Source organism: Heptranchias perlo, chromosome 13 (assembly GCF_035084215.1).
Source record: "Heptranchias perlo isolate sHepPer1 chromosome 13, sHepPer1.hap1, whole genome shotgun sequence".
In the NCBI taxonomy this organism is placed as follows: domain Eukaryota; kingdom Metazoa; phylum Chordata; class Chondrichthyes; order Hexanchiformes; family Hexanchidae; genus Heptranchias; species Heptranchias perlo.
The window spans coordinates 259796-272867 of record NC_090337.1 but is presented as its reverse complement, the minus strand read 5'-3'; the positions used below and the strand labels follow the sequence as shown (position 1 = coordinate 272867).

At 48.6% G+C, this 13072-nt stretch overlaps 1 protein-coding gene across 1 annotated transcript in view; it reads left to right on the top strand.

Annotated features, from left to right (window-relative positions):
- LOC137331711 (leucine-rich repeat and IQ domain-containing protein 4-like) overlaps positions 1-13072 on the top strand; it is a 73039-nt gene that overhangs the window by 56120 nt on the left and 3847 nt on the right. Inside the window, exon 4 of the mRNA XM_067995699.1 lies at positions 2164-2360. Within this exon, the coding sequence (XP_067851800.1) occupies positions 2164-2360 (197 nt within the window). The remainder of the gene's footprint in view (positions 1-2163; positions 2361-13072) is intronic.

Genomic DNA, 13072 nt, shown 5'->3' with positions numbered 1-13072 from the left:
GCCTCAAATAAACAATTCCAAATCCTCAGGCTTGTAGGGAAATGAAGTCATCAGAGGATAAAGTTCTAAGCGATATCTGTGGACCGGGATGACCGGGAGGGTAGAGAGGGGGTGTGGGGGGTCGGGGGCAGGGGCTGTGCTTGGGGGGGGTGGGGAATGGGGGCAGGTGGGGGGGGGGACGGACAGGAAGGCAGTTGATGGGGGGCTGCTGGCTAAACAATGAAGATATGAGAATGGAGACTTTTCTTTTCCTTCATGTCCCATCTCCACCCTGGAGGACAATTCCACATTCACATCTCTCGTACTACACCCTAACCAATTGCCCATTGTTGATGTGTGTGGGTGGAGGGCTGTTTGAGGATGGAGAGCCTTACGTCCGTGATTGAATCTGTTCTCCCCTGATGTAGACACTTGCCAGTGAGGGGGGAGCAGGAAACCAGGGCAGCAGCTGAGTCAATGCATTAACTGGGGCCGAATGGGGACAGAACCACCTGTTTTCCTTGGTTTATATTTTTAGTGCCACATCGGTTAAATTCAATAGCTGGGCTGGGGTTCTGCTTTTAAACACAGCAGCCTCTGACTTGGCCGTCGTTCATTTTAATGGACACACAAATCATGGACTGGAGACTGTAGCACAGAAAACCCAGCCAGCCAGAAAGTTAACCTCTGATGACTTCATTTCCCTACAAGCCTGAGGATTTGGAGTTGTTTATTTGAGGCCTCCTGAAATCTTTTAACTCAGCACTGGCGATTGAAACTGACACCTTTATTTAGATGGCAGATTTCAAATAACCTTTGTTTTATTTGATTGTCTGTGAGGACCAGGGAGTTTCATACAAAGGCTCATCAGGAGATTAATTGCGTGGACAGAGCCAATGAAATGGTCCTGATGAAAGGTCATGGACCTGAAACATTAACTGTGTTTCTCTGACCTGCTGAGTGTTTCCAGCATTTTTGGTTTTATTTCAGTGAAGTGGTCGATTGTATTTGGCCTGAGGAAAGAGTAAATCTCAAGGGCCAGAAACCTTACCCGCAGAAACGATTCATCGGATATTTTCGTTATACTAATGCAAAGAGGTGCGGGTGATGGGGGGGAGGTGCGGGGGGGTGGGTGGGGGTGAGGTGCGGGGGGGGGGTGGGGGGGAGGTGCGAGGGGGGGGGTGGGGGGGAGGTGCGAGGGGGGGTGGGGGGGGAGGTGCGGGGGGGGGGGTGGGGGGGATGTGCGGGGGGGGGGGGGTGGGGGGGAGGTGCGGGGGGGGGGGGTGGGGGGGAGGTGCGGGGGGGGGGGGTGGGGGGGGAGGTGCGGGGGGGGGGGGTGGGGGGGGAGGTGCGGGGGGGGGGGGTGGGGGGGAGGTGCGGGGGGGGGGGTGGGGGGGAGGTGCGGGGGGGGGGGGGGGTGGGGGGGAGGTGCGGGGGGGGGGGGGGTCGGGGGGGAGGTGCGGGGGGGTGGGGGGGAGTGCGGGGGGGTGGGGGGGAGGTGCGGGGGTGGTGGGGGGGAGGTGCGGGGGGGTGGGGAGGTGCGGGTGATGGGGGGAGAGGTGCGGGGGGGGGTGGGGAGAGGTGCGGGGGGGGGTGGGGGGGAGGTGCGGGGGGTGGGGGAGAGGTGCGGGGGGTGGGGGAGAGGTGCGGGGGGGTGGGGGAGAGGTGCGGGGGGTGGGGGAGAGGTGCGGGGGGTGGGGGGAGGTGCGGGGGGGTGGGGGAGAGGTGCGGGGGGGGTGGGGGGAGAGGTGCGGGGGGGGTGGGGGAGAGGTGCGGGGGGGTGGGGGAGAGGTGCGGGGGGGTGGGGGAGAGTGCGGGGGGGGTGGGGGAGGGGGTGGGGGGGAGGTGCGGGGGGTGGGGGGAGGGGGTGGGGGGGAGGTGCGGAGGGGGTGGGTGGAGGTGCGGTGGGGGTGGGGGGAGGGTGGGGGAGGGGGTGGGGGGAGGTGCGGGGGGGTGGGTGGAGGTGCGGGGGGGTGGGGGGGGTGGGGGGAGGTGCGGGGGGTGGGGGGAGGGGGTGGGGGGGGAGGTGCGGGTGGGGTGGGGGGAGGAGGTGGGGTGTTGGGGACAGGATAACGGACAGTCGAACCTAAAAGTGGGGAATGGAAAAATTTGACAATAAGCTTTAAGTAGCTTTAGGCTTTGAGAAAGAAAAGTACATTTATTAAACTTGGTTTGTTCCCATAGGTTTGCGGAAGCTTCTACTGGACTGTAATCGAATATCGCATCTCCCAGAGAACTTGGACCAACTGCAGAAGCTGCAAATCCTGTCCCTGGAAAGAAATCCATTGGAAAAACCTTTAGCTGAAATCTGCCATCAGGGAGTTTCTGTCATATTCCAATACTTACAAACAAAGAAGTTGCAGCAACTGATGGCCACCAAGGTACTATTATTTGTACGATTAAGATTTAAAGGAGAGGTCAGGAAAATGGTTTTAAGCTCAGTCTTTGTTTTGGCAGAATTGCAATGACCTCTAACCCTGGTGGTGTTTCTGCCCTGGGGTCACTGATCAATGGGAGCTCAGGCCTATCTGGGAGTGGACCCAAGGGGTCTGCCACAAAAAGAGGTGTCCCACATACTTCCTGAAATATTGAAATAAATGTGATGGTGCAGTTCTCGATCACCTGATGGGACCTTTGCTGGACTGTGATCTGAAAACTCTTGCACTTTCCCCTCTTCAGCTATGCCCTGTGCCTCCTCACAGCACTGGAGCCGTTTTCCATCATTTGTGCTACAGGAAGAGTTCCCAACTCTGGTTGGAGATAATCCTGGAGGTTATCACATCATGCTTGGTCACGTCACGCCTGATTACGTGACATTTGCAAATGTTATTTATTTACCTTATGACAGTCGGGTCCCCTGTGGTTGAGTATTTTTGTTCGTGGTTTCACACGAGCAGCTGTTGTGCAAGAGGTTCCAAGAACCAGGAGACCTCCCGTGAGCAGGAGGAGAAAGTGCAAACCACAGGTGAGAACTGTGAATGTGGAAAGCAAATTCTACCTTTCTTTTCAGTTGCTGACAGCAGTGCTAGGGAGATTAATCTTCCATTCCTGGAGACTCCTACACAGTCTGACCCTGAAAAGTGAACCCTACCCACTCACCCAAAGTGAGAGAGACGGAAATCAGCCAGGGTTCCTGCTCCTGTTCACTGCCCAGTGACCCTGGGTTAGAGAGAGGGGGAAATCAGCCAGTGTTCCTGCTCCTGATCACTGCCCAGTGACCCCTGGGTTAGAGAGAGGGGAAATACAAATGCTGAATATAGAAAGTACAGAGGAGAAGTGAAAAAGGAAATAAGAGGGTCAAAGAGAGTATGAGAATAGACTGGCGGCCAACATAAAAGGGAATCCAAAAGTCTTCTATAGGCATTTAAATTGTAAACGGGCAGTGAAAAGAGGGGTGGGGCTGATTAGGGACCAAAAAGGAGATCTACTCATGGAGGCAGAGGGGATGGCTGAGGTACTAAATGAGGACTTTGCATCTGTCTTACCAAGAAAGAAAATGCTGCCAAAGTCACAGTAAAAGAGGAGGTAGCTGAGATACGGGATGGACTAAAAATTGATAGAGGAGGTACTAGAAAGGTTGGCTGTACTTAAAGTAGATCAGTCACCCGGTCCGGATGGGATGCATCCTAGGTTGCTGAGGGAAGTAAGGGTGGAAATTGCGGAGGTACTGGCCATAATCTTCCAAACATCCTTGGATACGGGGGTGGTGTCAGAGGACTGGAGAATTGGAAATGTTATACCCTAGTTCAAAAAAGGATAAACCCAGCAACTACAGGCCAGTCAGTTTAACCTCAGTGGTGGGGAAACTTTTAGAAACGATAATCTGGGACAGAATTAATAATCACTTGGACAAGTGCAGATTAATAAAGGAAAGCGAGCACGGATTTGTTAAAGGCAAATCATGTTTAACTAACTTGATTGAGTTTTTTGATGAGGTAACAGAGAGGGTCGATGAGGGCAATGTGGTTGATGTGGTGTATATGGACTTTCAAAAGGCGTTTGATGAAGTGCCATATAATAGGCTTGTCAGCAAAATTGAAGCCCCTGGAATAAAAGGGACAGTAGCAGCATGGATACAAAATTGGCTAAGTGACAGGAAACAGAGTAGTGATGAACGGTTGTTTTTCGGATTGGAGGGAGGTGTACAGTGGTGTTCCCCAGGGGTCGGAATTAGGACCACTGCTTTTTTTGCAATGACTTGGACTTGGGTGTACAGGGCACAATTTCAAAATTTGCAGATGACACAAAACTTGGAAGTGTAGTGAACAGTGAGGAGGATAGTGATCGACTTCAAGGGCTCAATATTGCCAGGGCTGCGGGTTCTCGGCGGGGGGCTATTGGGCGCGTGGGTAATGCGCCCGGCGAAATCAGTCTGCCCCGCATGCGATCGCAGGCTAATTGGATCCACTTACCTGTTGTTCCGGGTTCCCCACTGCTGATCTGCGCGTCGGGCGGGCTGCACATGCGCAGTAAGGTCTGTCAGCTGGAGGAGCTCTATTTAAAGGGGCAGTCCTCCACTGACTGATGCTGCAACAAATAGGAAAAATTACAGCATGGAGCAGCCCAGGGGGAAGGCTGCTCCCAGTTTAATGATGCCTCACTCCAGGTATCATTGGATGGGGTGAGGAGGAAGGGGAGGACAGAGATCTTCCCCCCGGCGGGTGGGAGGAAGCGGCCTGCCTCTGCCACCATGAAGGCCTGGCTCGAGGTGGTAGAGGAGATCACCTGCACCACCAACGTATCGCCCACCTGCATACAGTGCAGGAGGTGCTGCAATGACCTAAGTAGGTCAGCCAAAGTGAGTACACTTACTCATTCCCCTACACTCCGTCTGCCACATCACCGCCCCCACCCCACATCTCCTTCTGCACTGCCAACACTACTCTGTCACATCACCCCTCACACCCACTCAAACCTCATCCTCATCTTACCTGCACTTACTCACCTCGCCAGTACTCATCCCGCCACTACCACTCAACCCAATCCTCATACAATCTCATGGCTCTATCTCATACTCACCCTCTCGTGCATCTCTTTCACAGTCAGCCTCACTCAACCTGCCACTACCTGTGCTGCAGCTACAGGGCATGCATCACATATGTGCAGTCGGAAGCGTAAGGCAATCGTGTCGTGAGCATGAAGGGGATGCACAAGGGTGTTTGAGTGTTTGTCATGGTTTTTACTTATATTTAATTTCTGACCAACTCACATCACATATTATATTGTCACCACTACTGCCACGTCTTTGCGAATCTTGTCTGGTTTGTGCAATAATGCCCTTTCCTGAGGATCACAATGAAGACCCACAACTGATGCCACCCATTGTGTCACTGCAGAGTGGGTGTAGGTGTATTTGCAGGGCTCTTTTGTGCAGACGACTGAGAGACGTTGGCGATGTCCCCAGTGGCACCCTGGAAGGATGCGGAGGAGAAGTTGTTGAGGGCAGTGGTGACTTTGACAGCGACAGGTAAGAAGATGGTGCTCGGGCCAGCCGGGAGCAGCTCGGCATGAAGGAGGCTGCAGATGTCCACGACTACATGTCGAGTGACTCTGAGCCTCCGTGTGCACTGCTGCTCAGACAGGTCCAGGAGGCTGAGCCTTGGTCTGTGGACCCTGTGGCGAGGGAAGTGCCCTCTGCGACGCATCTCTCTCTGCCTTTGCCCTCCCTCCTGCTGTGCAGGTGGATGTGTCACAGCACTGTGTTGTGGAGCTCCACGTGTCAGAGGTGGACGGCGTGGCCGGCGAGGCTGGTGATGCTGTTCGCCCTCCGAGGAGGTCATGACTGCAGCTACGGCAGCCCCCATCCGGAAGATATACATCTGAGGGGGTCCGCAAGGTAGGTACATGTCTCTGGACCCCGGGGTAAGTGTGCAAGTTGGTGAATTTTCTTGTCAGGAGGAGGGGGGTGGAGGCCAAACTTTGTCCCAAGTGACAGAGTGGCCTCCTGCAATGAGTGAGGGTCTCCCCTCTCCACCTGTCAAATGGACCTTTGCAGCTGCCACAGGCTGATGTCTGCAACACGTCCATTTGAACTGGGAGTGTTTCCCCCAGTACGGGAAACAGTCCCAGTTGTTTCTAAAATCCCACCCCTCCTGACATATTCCCTTAATCAGGTCTGTTAATGACCTGAAATACCTGAATAAATACTCTCAAGTGGCACCCTGCCGGCTTTAATTGCCTGCGGGAGTCCCACATGTGGGGGCTGCGCGCACATCGGCGCGTCTGTGGGGAACCCGGAAGTGGGCGGGTTGGAGCTGGGCTCCCGACCCGCTCCGGGATTCCTCGATTTTCGGAGCCCCCCCCGCCAGGAACGCACCTGATAGGTGCTAAAATAGAGCCCCAAGAGTACATAGACAGGCTGGTGGAATGGGCGGACACATGGTAGATGAAATTTAACAGAGAAGTGTGAAGTGATGCATTTTGGCAGGAAGAATGAGGAGAGGCAATATAAACTAAGGGGCACAATTCTAAAGGGGGTGCAGGAACAGAGAGACCTGGGGGTTTATGTTCACAAATCTTTGTCGGTGGCAGGACAGGTTGAGAAAGTGGTTAAAAAAGCTTACGGGATCCTGGGCTTTATAAACAGCGAAGAAGTTATGTTGAACATTTATAAAACACTGGTTCGGCCACAGCTGGAGTATTGTGTCCAGTTCTGGGCACTGCATTTTAGGAAGGATGTGAAGGCCTTAGAGAGGGTGAAGAAGAGATTTACTAGAATGATTCCAGGGATGAGGGACTTCAGTTATGTGGATAGACTGGAGAAGCTGGGGCTGTTCTCCTTAGAGCAGAGAAGGTTGAGAGGAGATTAGATAGAAGTGTTCAAAATCATGACGGGTTTAGATAAAGTAAATAGAGAAACTGTTCCCATTGGCGGAATGTTCGAGAACCAGAGGACATAGATTTAAGGTGATTGGCAAAAGAACCAAAGGTGACATGAGGAAAAACTTTTTTACACAGTGAGTGGTTATGATCTGGATTGCGCTGCCTGAAAGGGTGGTGGAGGCAGATTCAATCATGGCTTTCAAAAAGGAATCGGTTAAATACTTGAAGGAAAAAAATTTGCAGGGCTACAGGGAAAGAGCAGGGGAATGGGACTAGGTGGATTGTTCTTGCAGCGAGCCGCCACGGGCTCAATGGGCTGTATGGCCTCCTTTTGTGCTGTAATCTTTCTATGATTCCATAAATCGAGCAGGGATTCCTGCTCCTGATCCCTGTCCAGTGACCCCTGGGTTAGAGAAAGCGGGAAATCAGCCAGGGTTCCTGCTCCTGATAACTCTCCAGTGATCCCTAGGTTAGAGAGAGTGGAAATCAACCAGGGTTCTACTCCCAATCACTGTCCAGTGATTCCTACTGGAGACTGTTTGTTGGTGTCTGACAAGGACCGAATCAGGATCGGCTGTTGTGTCTGACAAGGTGAAGAGCCCAGTGACCCTCACATGGAGATAATGAGTAGCCAGGTAAGATACGGAGGGAGGTGGGGGGGATAGAGAAGAATCACAGAGCAGGTAGGGGAGGGGAAATGATTGAGGCAGTGGATGAGTGAGTGGAAACCGAGGGAGGGGAAAGAGGGGAAACCGAGGGAGAGGGAAGAGGAGAAACCAGAGGTGGGAGGAACTTTGTTTCCACCAGTAACTAATAATAACTCACTGAAATAGTACTGATAACTAATAGTAATACTGGTAACACTCAGATTCTCTTCATAACCAACAGTAATACAATAACTCACTGATAGTCTATATATAACTGGCACTATCTTAGTATCAAAGTATATTACAGCACAGAAGGAGGCCATTCGGCCCATCGTGCCTGTGCCGGCTTTTTGAAAGAGCTATCCAATTAGTCCCACTCCCCTGCTCTTTCCCCATAACCCTGTAATTTTATTCCCCTTCAAGTAATTATCCAATTCCCTTTTGAAAGCTATTATTGAATCTGCTCCCACCTCCTGGAATGCGCTGCCTGAAAGGATCAGAACAACTCGCTGCGTAAATAAATGTTTCCTCATGTCGCCTCTCGCTCTTTTGCCAATCACCTTAAATCTGTGTCCTCTGGTTACCGACCCTTCTGCCACTGGAAACAGTTTCTCCTTATTTACTCTATCAAAACCCCTCATGATTTTGAACACCTCTATTAAATCTCCCCTTAACCTTCTCTGTTCTAAGGAGACCAACCCCAGCTTCTCCCGTCACTCCACATGACTGAAGTCCCTCATCCCTGATATCATGCTAAAAAATCTCTTCTGCACCCTCTCTAAGGCCTTGATATACTTTCTAAATTGTGGTGCCCAGAAATGAACACAATACTCCAGCTGAGGCCTAACCAGTGTTTTATAAAGGTTCAGCATAACTTCCTTGCTTTTGTGCTCTATGCCTCTATTAATAAAGTCCAGGATCCCATATGCTTTTTTAACAGCCTTCTCAACTTGTCCTGCCACATTCAAAGATTTGTGTACATACACCCCCAGGTCTCTGTTCCTATACTCCCTTTAAAATTGTACCATTTAGTTTATATTGCCTCTCCTCATTCTTTCTACCAAAATGTATCACTTCACACTTCTCTGCATTAAATTTCATGGAAGGCATTTGAGGCAGTTTCCTAAAACAATACGTCATGGAACCAACCACGGAACAGGCTATTTTATATCTTGTATTGTGCATTGAGACAGGGTTAATTAATAACCTCACAGTAAATGATCCTCTGGGGAAGAGTGATCATCGTATAATATTGAGTTTCAGAGTGACGTATTAAGTCAGAAACTAGAGTCTTAAACTTAAATAAAGCCAATTACATAGGTGTGAGGGGTGAGATGGCTGTTAGATTGGGCAATTTGATTAAAATCATAGAATCATAGAAAATTTACGGCACAGAAGGAGGCCATTCGGCCCATCATGTCCGTGCTGGCTGAAAATGAGCCACCCAGCCTAATCCCACTTTCCAGCACTTGGTCCGTAGCCCTGTAGGTTTCGGCACTTCAGGTGCACATCCAGGTACTTTTTAAATGAGTTGAGGGTTTCTGCCTCTCCCACCCTCTCAGGCAGTGAGTTCCAGACCCCCACCACCCTCTGGGTGAAAAGAATTCTCTTCAGCTCCCCTCTAATCCTTCTATCAATTACTTTAAATCTCTGCCCCTGGTTATTGACCCCTCTGCTAAGGGAAATAGGTCCTTCCTATCCACTCTATCTCGGCCCCTCATAATTTTGTAAATTGTAAACAATTTTACAACACCAAGTTATAGTCCAGCAATTTTATTTTAAATTCACAAGCTTTCGGAGGCTACCTCCTTCGTCAGGTGAACGATGTGAAAATGAAATCCTCGAAATGAAGTCGCATTTATAATTCACAGAACAATGCTTGGTGATAACAGACAGTTTTTTCAACTGCCCGTTGCCAAGGCAATCAGTGTGCAGACAGACAGGTGTTACCTGCCAGGTCTCAGAATATACAAATCACCAAAAAAAGCAACAAACAAAAAAAAAACAGAGATAGAGAGGTAGAAACATAGAAAAGACAGCAACTGACCCGTTATATTAAAAACAGATAACATTTGTTCGCTGGTGGGGTAACGTGTAGCGTGATATGAACCCAAGATCCCGGTTGATTCTGAGACCTGGCAGGTAACACCTGTCTGTCTGCACACTGATTGCCTTGGCAACGGGCAGTTGAAAAAACTGTCTGTTATCACCAAGCATTGTTCTGTGAATTATAAATGCGACTTCATTTCGAGGATTTCATTTCCACATCGTTCACCTGAGGAAGGAGGTAGCCTCTGAAAGCTTGTGAATTTAAAATAAAATTGCTGGACTATAACTTGGTGTTGCAAAATTGTTTACAATTGTCAACCCCAGTCCATCACCGGCATCTCCACATCATAATTTTGTACACCTCAATTAAATCACCCCTCAGCCTCCTCTGTTCCAGAGAGAACAATCCCAGCCTATCCAATCTTTCCTCATAGCTAAAATTCTCCAGTCCTGGCAACATCTTTGTAAATCACCTCTGCACCCTCTCTAGTGCAATCACATCTTTCCTAAATTGTGGTGACCAGAACTGTACGCAGTACTCAAGCTGTGGCCTAACTAGTGTTTTATACAGTTCCAGCATAACCTCCCTGCTCTTATATTCTATGTCTCGGCTAATAAAGGAAAGTATCCTGTATGCCTTCTTAACCACCTTATCTACCTGTCCTGCTACCTTCAGGGATCTGTGGACATGCACTTCAAGTTCCCTCTCTCTTCCTCTACACCTCTTAGTATCCTCCCATTTATTGTGTATTCCCTTGCCTTGTTTGCCCTCCCCAAATGCATTACCTCACACTTCTCTGGATTGAATTCCATTTGCCACTTTTCTGCCCACCTGACCAGTCCATTGATATCTTCCTGCAGTCTACAGCTCTCCTCCTCACTATCAACCACACGGCCAATTTTTGTATCATCTGCAAACTTCTTAACCATGCCCCCTACATATAAGTCCAAATCATTAATATAGACCACAAAAAGCAAGGGACCCAGTACTGACCTCTGTGGAACTCCACTGGAAACAGCCTTCCAGTCACAAAAGCACCCGTAGACCATTACCCTTTGCTTCCTCTAAGGAATCTTACAACACCAGGTTATAGTCCAACAATTTTATTTTAAAATCACATGCTTTTGGAGATTATCTCCTTTGTCAGGTGAGTGCGTGAGTGAAAGGCTCTCAAATCTCATATCTTATATTAGGCTGGGACACGCTCACACCTGCCACTTGCTTCCTGCCACTGAGCCAATTTTGGATCCAATTTGCCACTCTCCCCTGGATCCCATGGGCTTATACTTTTTTGACCAGTCTGCCATGTGGAGCCTTGTCAAAAGCCTTGCTAAATTCTATGTAGACTACATCAAACACACTACCCTCATCGACCCTCCTTGTTACCTCCTCAAAAAATTCAATTAATTTAGTCATAGTTGACCTTCCCTTATCAAATCCATGCTGACTGTCCTTGATTACTCCGTGCCTTTCCAAGTAATGGTTTATCCTATCCCTCAGAATTGATTCCAATAATTTGCCCACCACCAGATTATAGCGTATGGCGATAGATAAGCAATGGCTAACATTTAAAGAAATATTTCAATATTCTCAACGAATATACATTCTATTGAGAAATAAAAACACCACAGAAGAAATGATTCATCCGTGGCTAACTAAAGAAGTTAAGGATAGTATTAGATTAAAAGAAGAGACCTCTGATGTTGCGAAGAAGAGCAGTAAGCCTGAGGATTGGGAAGATTTTAGAAACCAGCAGAGGATGACCAAAAAATTTTAAAAAGAGAGAAAATAGAATATGAAAGTAAACCAGCAAGAAATATAAAAACAGATTGTAAGAGCTTCTACAAGTATGTAAAAAGGAAGAGAGCAGCAAAAGTAAACGTTGGTATCTTAGCGGATGAGACAGGAGAAATTATAATGGGGAATAAGGAAATGGCAGCGACGTTAAACAAATATTTTGTATCTACACTGTAGAAGACACAAAAAGCATATCAGAAATAATGGGGAATCAAGGGGCTATTGAGTGAGGAACTTAAAGTAATTAATATTAGAGAAAAAGTACTGGAGAAACTAATGGGACTAAAAGCTGATAAATCCCCTGGAACTGATGGCCTACATCCAAGGGTTCTAATAGAGGTTGCTGTAGAGATAGTGGATGCATTGGTTGTGATCTTCCAGAATTCTCTAGATTCCAGAATGGTCCCAGCAGATTGAAAGGTAGCAAAAGTAACCCCACTATTCAAGAAAAGAGAGAGAAAACAGGGAACGACAGGCCAATTAGCCTGACAACAGTCGTCAGGAAAATGCTGCAATCCATTATTAAGGAAGTGGTAACGGGGCACTTAGAAAATCATAATATGATCAGGCAGAGTCAACATGGTTTTATGAAAGGGAAATCGTGTTTGACAAATTTATTATAGTTTTTTGAGGATTAACTAGCAGGGTAAATAAAGGGGAATCAGTGGATGTAGTATATTTGGATTTTCAAAAGGCATTCGATAAGGTGCCACATAAAAGGTTGTTGCACAAGATAAGGGCTCATGGGGTTGGGTGTGATATATTAGCATGGATAGAGAACTGGTTAACAGACAGAAAACAGAGCGTAGGGATAAACGGGTCATTCTCAGGTTGGCAGGGGTTGTAACCAGTGGGGTGCCACAAGGATCAGTGCTTGGGCCTCAGCTACTTACAATCTATATTAATGATTTGGATGAAGGGACCGAGTGTAATGTATCCAAGTTTGCTGATGATACAAAGCTCGGTGGGAAAGTAATCTGTGAGGAGGACCAAAGAGGCCCTGCTAATGCTGTTTAAAAAGGGAGTGAGGGACAGACCGAGTAATGACAGGCCAGTCAGCCTAACCTCGGTGGTGGGCAAATTATTGGAAAAAATTCTGAGGGACAGTGCTAATCGATATGTAGAAAGGTACAGATTAATTAAGGACAGTCAGCACGGATTTCTTAAGTGAAGGTCGTGTCTGACTAACTTGATTGAATTTTATGAGTGGATAACAAGAAGGGTCGATGAGGGTGGCGCATTTGACAAAGCCTACATGGATTTTAGCAAGGCTTTTGACAAGGTCCCACGTGGCAGACTGGTCAGAAAAGTAAAAGCCCTTGGGATCCAAGGGAGAGTGGCAAGTCGGATCCAAAATTGGCTCAGTGGCAGGAAGCAAAGGGTAATGCTCGGCATACAGTTTTGGTGTCCATACTTAAGAAAAGACATACTTGCTCTCGAGGCAGTACAAAGAAGGTTCACTCGGTTAATCCCGGGGATGAGGGGGCGGACATATGAGGAGAGGTTGAGTAGATTGGGACTCTACTCATTGGAGCTCAGAAGAATGAGAGGCGATCTTATTGAAACATATAAGATTGTGAAGGGGCTTGATCGGGTGGATGCGGTAAGGATGTTCCCAAGGATGGGTGAAACTAGAACTAGGGGGCATAATCTTAGAATAAGGGGCTGCTCTTTCAAAACTGAGATGAGGAGAAACTTCTTCACTCAGAGGGTAGTAGGTCTGTGGAATTTGCTGCCCCAGGAAGCTGTGGAAGCTACATCATTAAATAAATTCAAA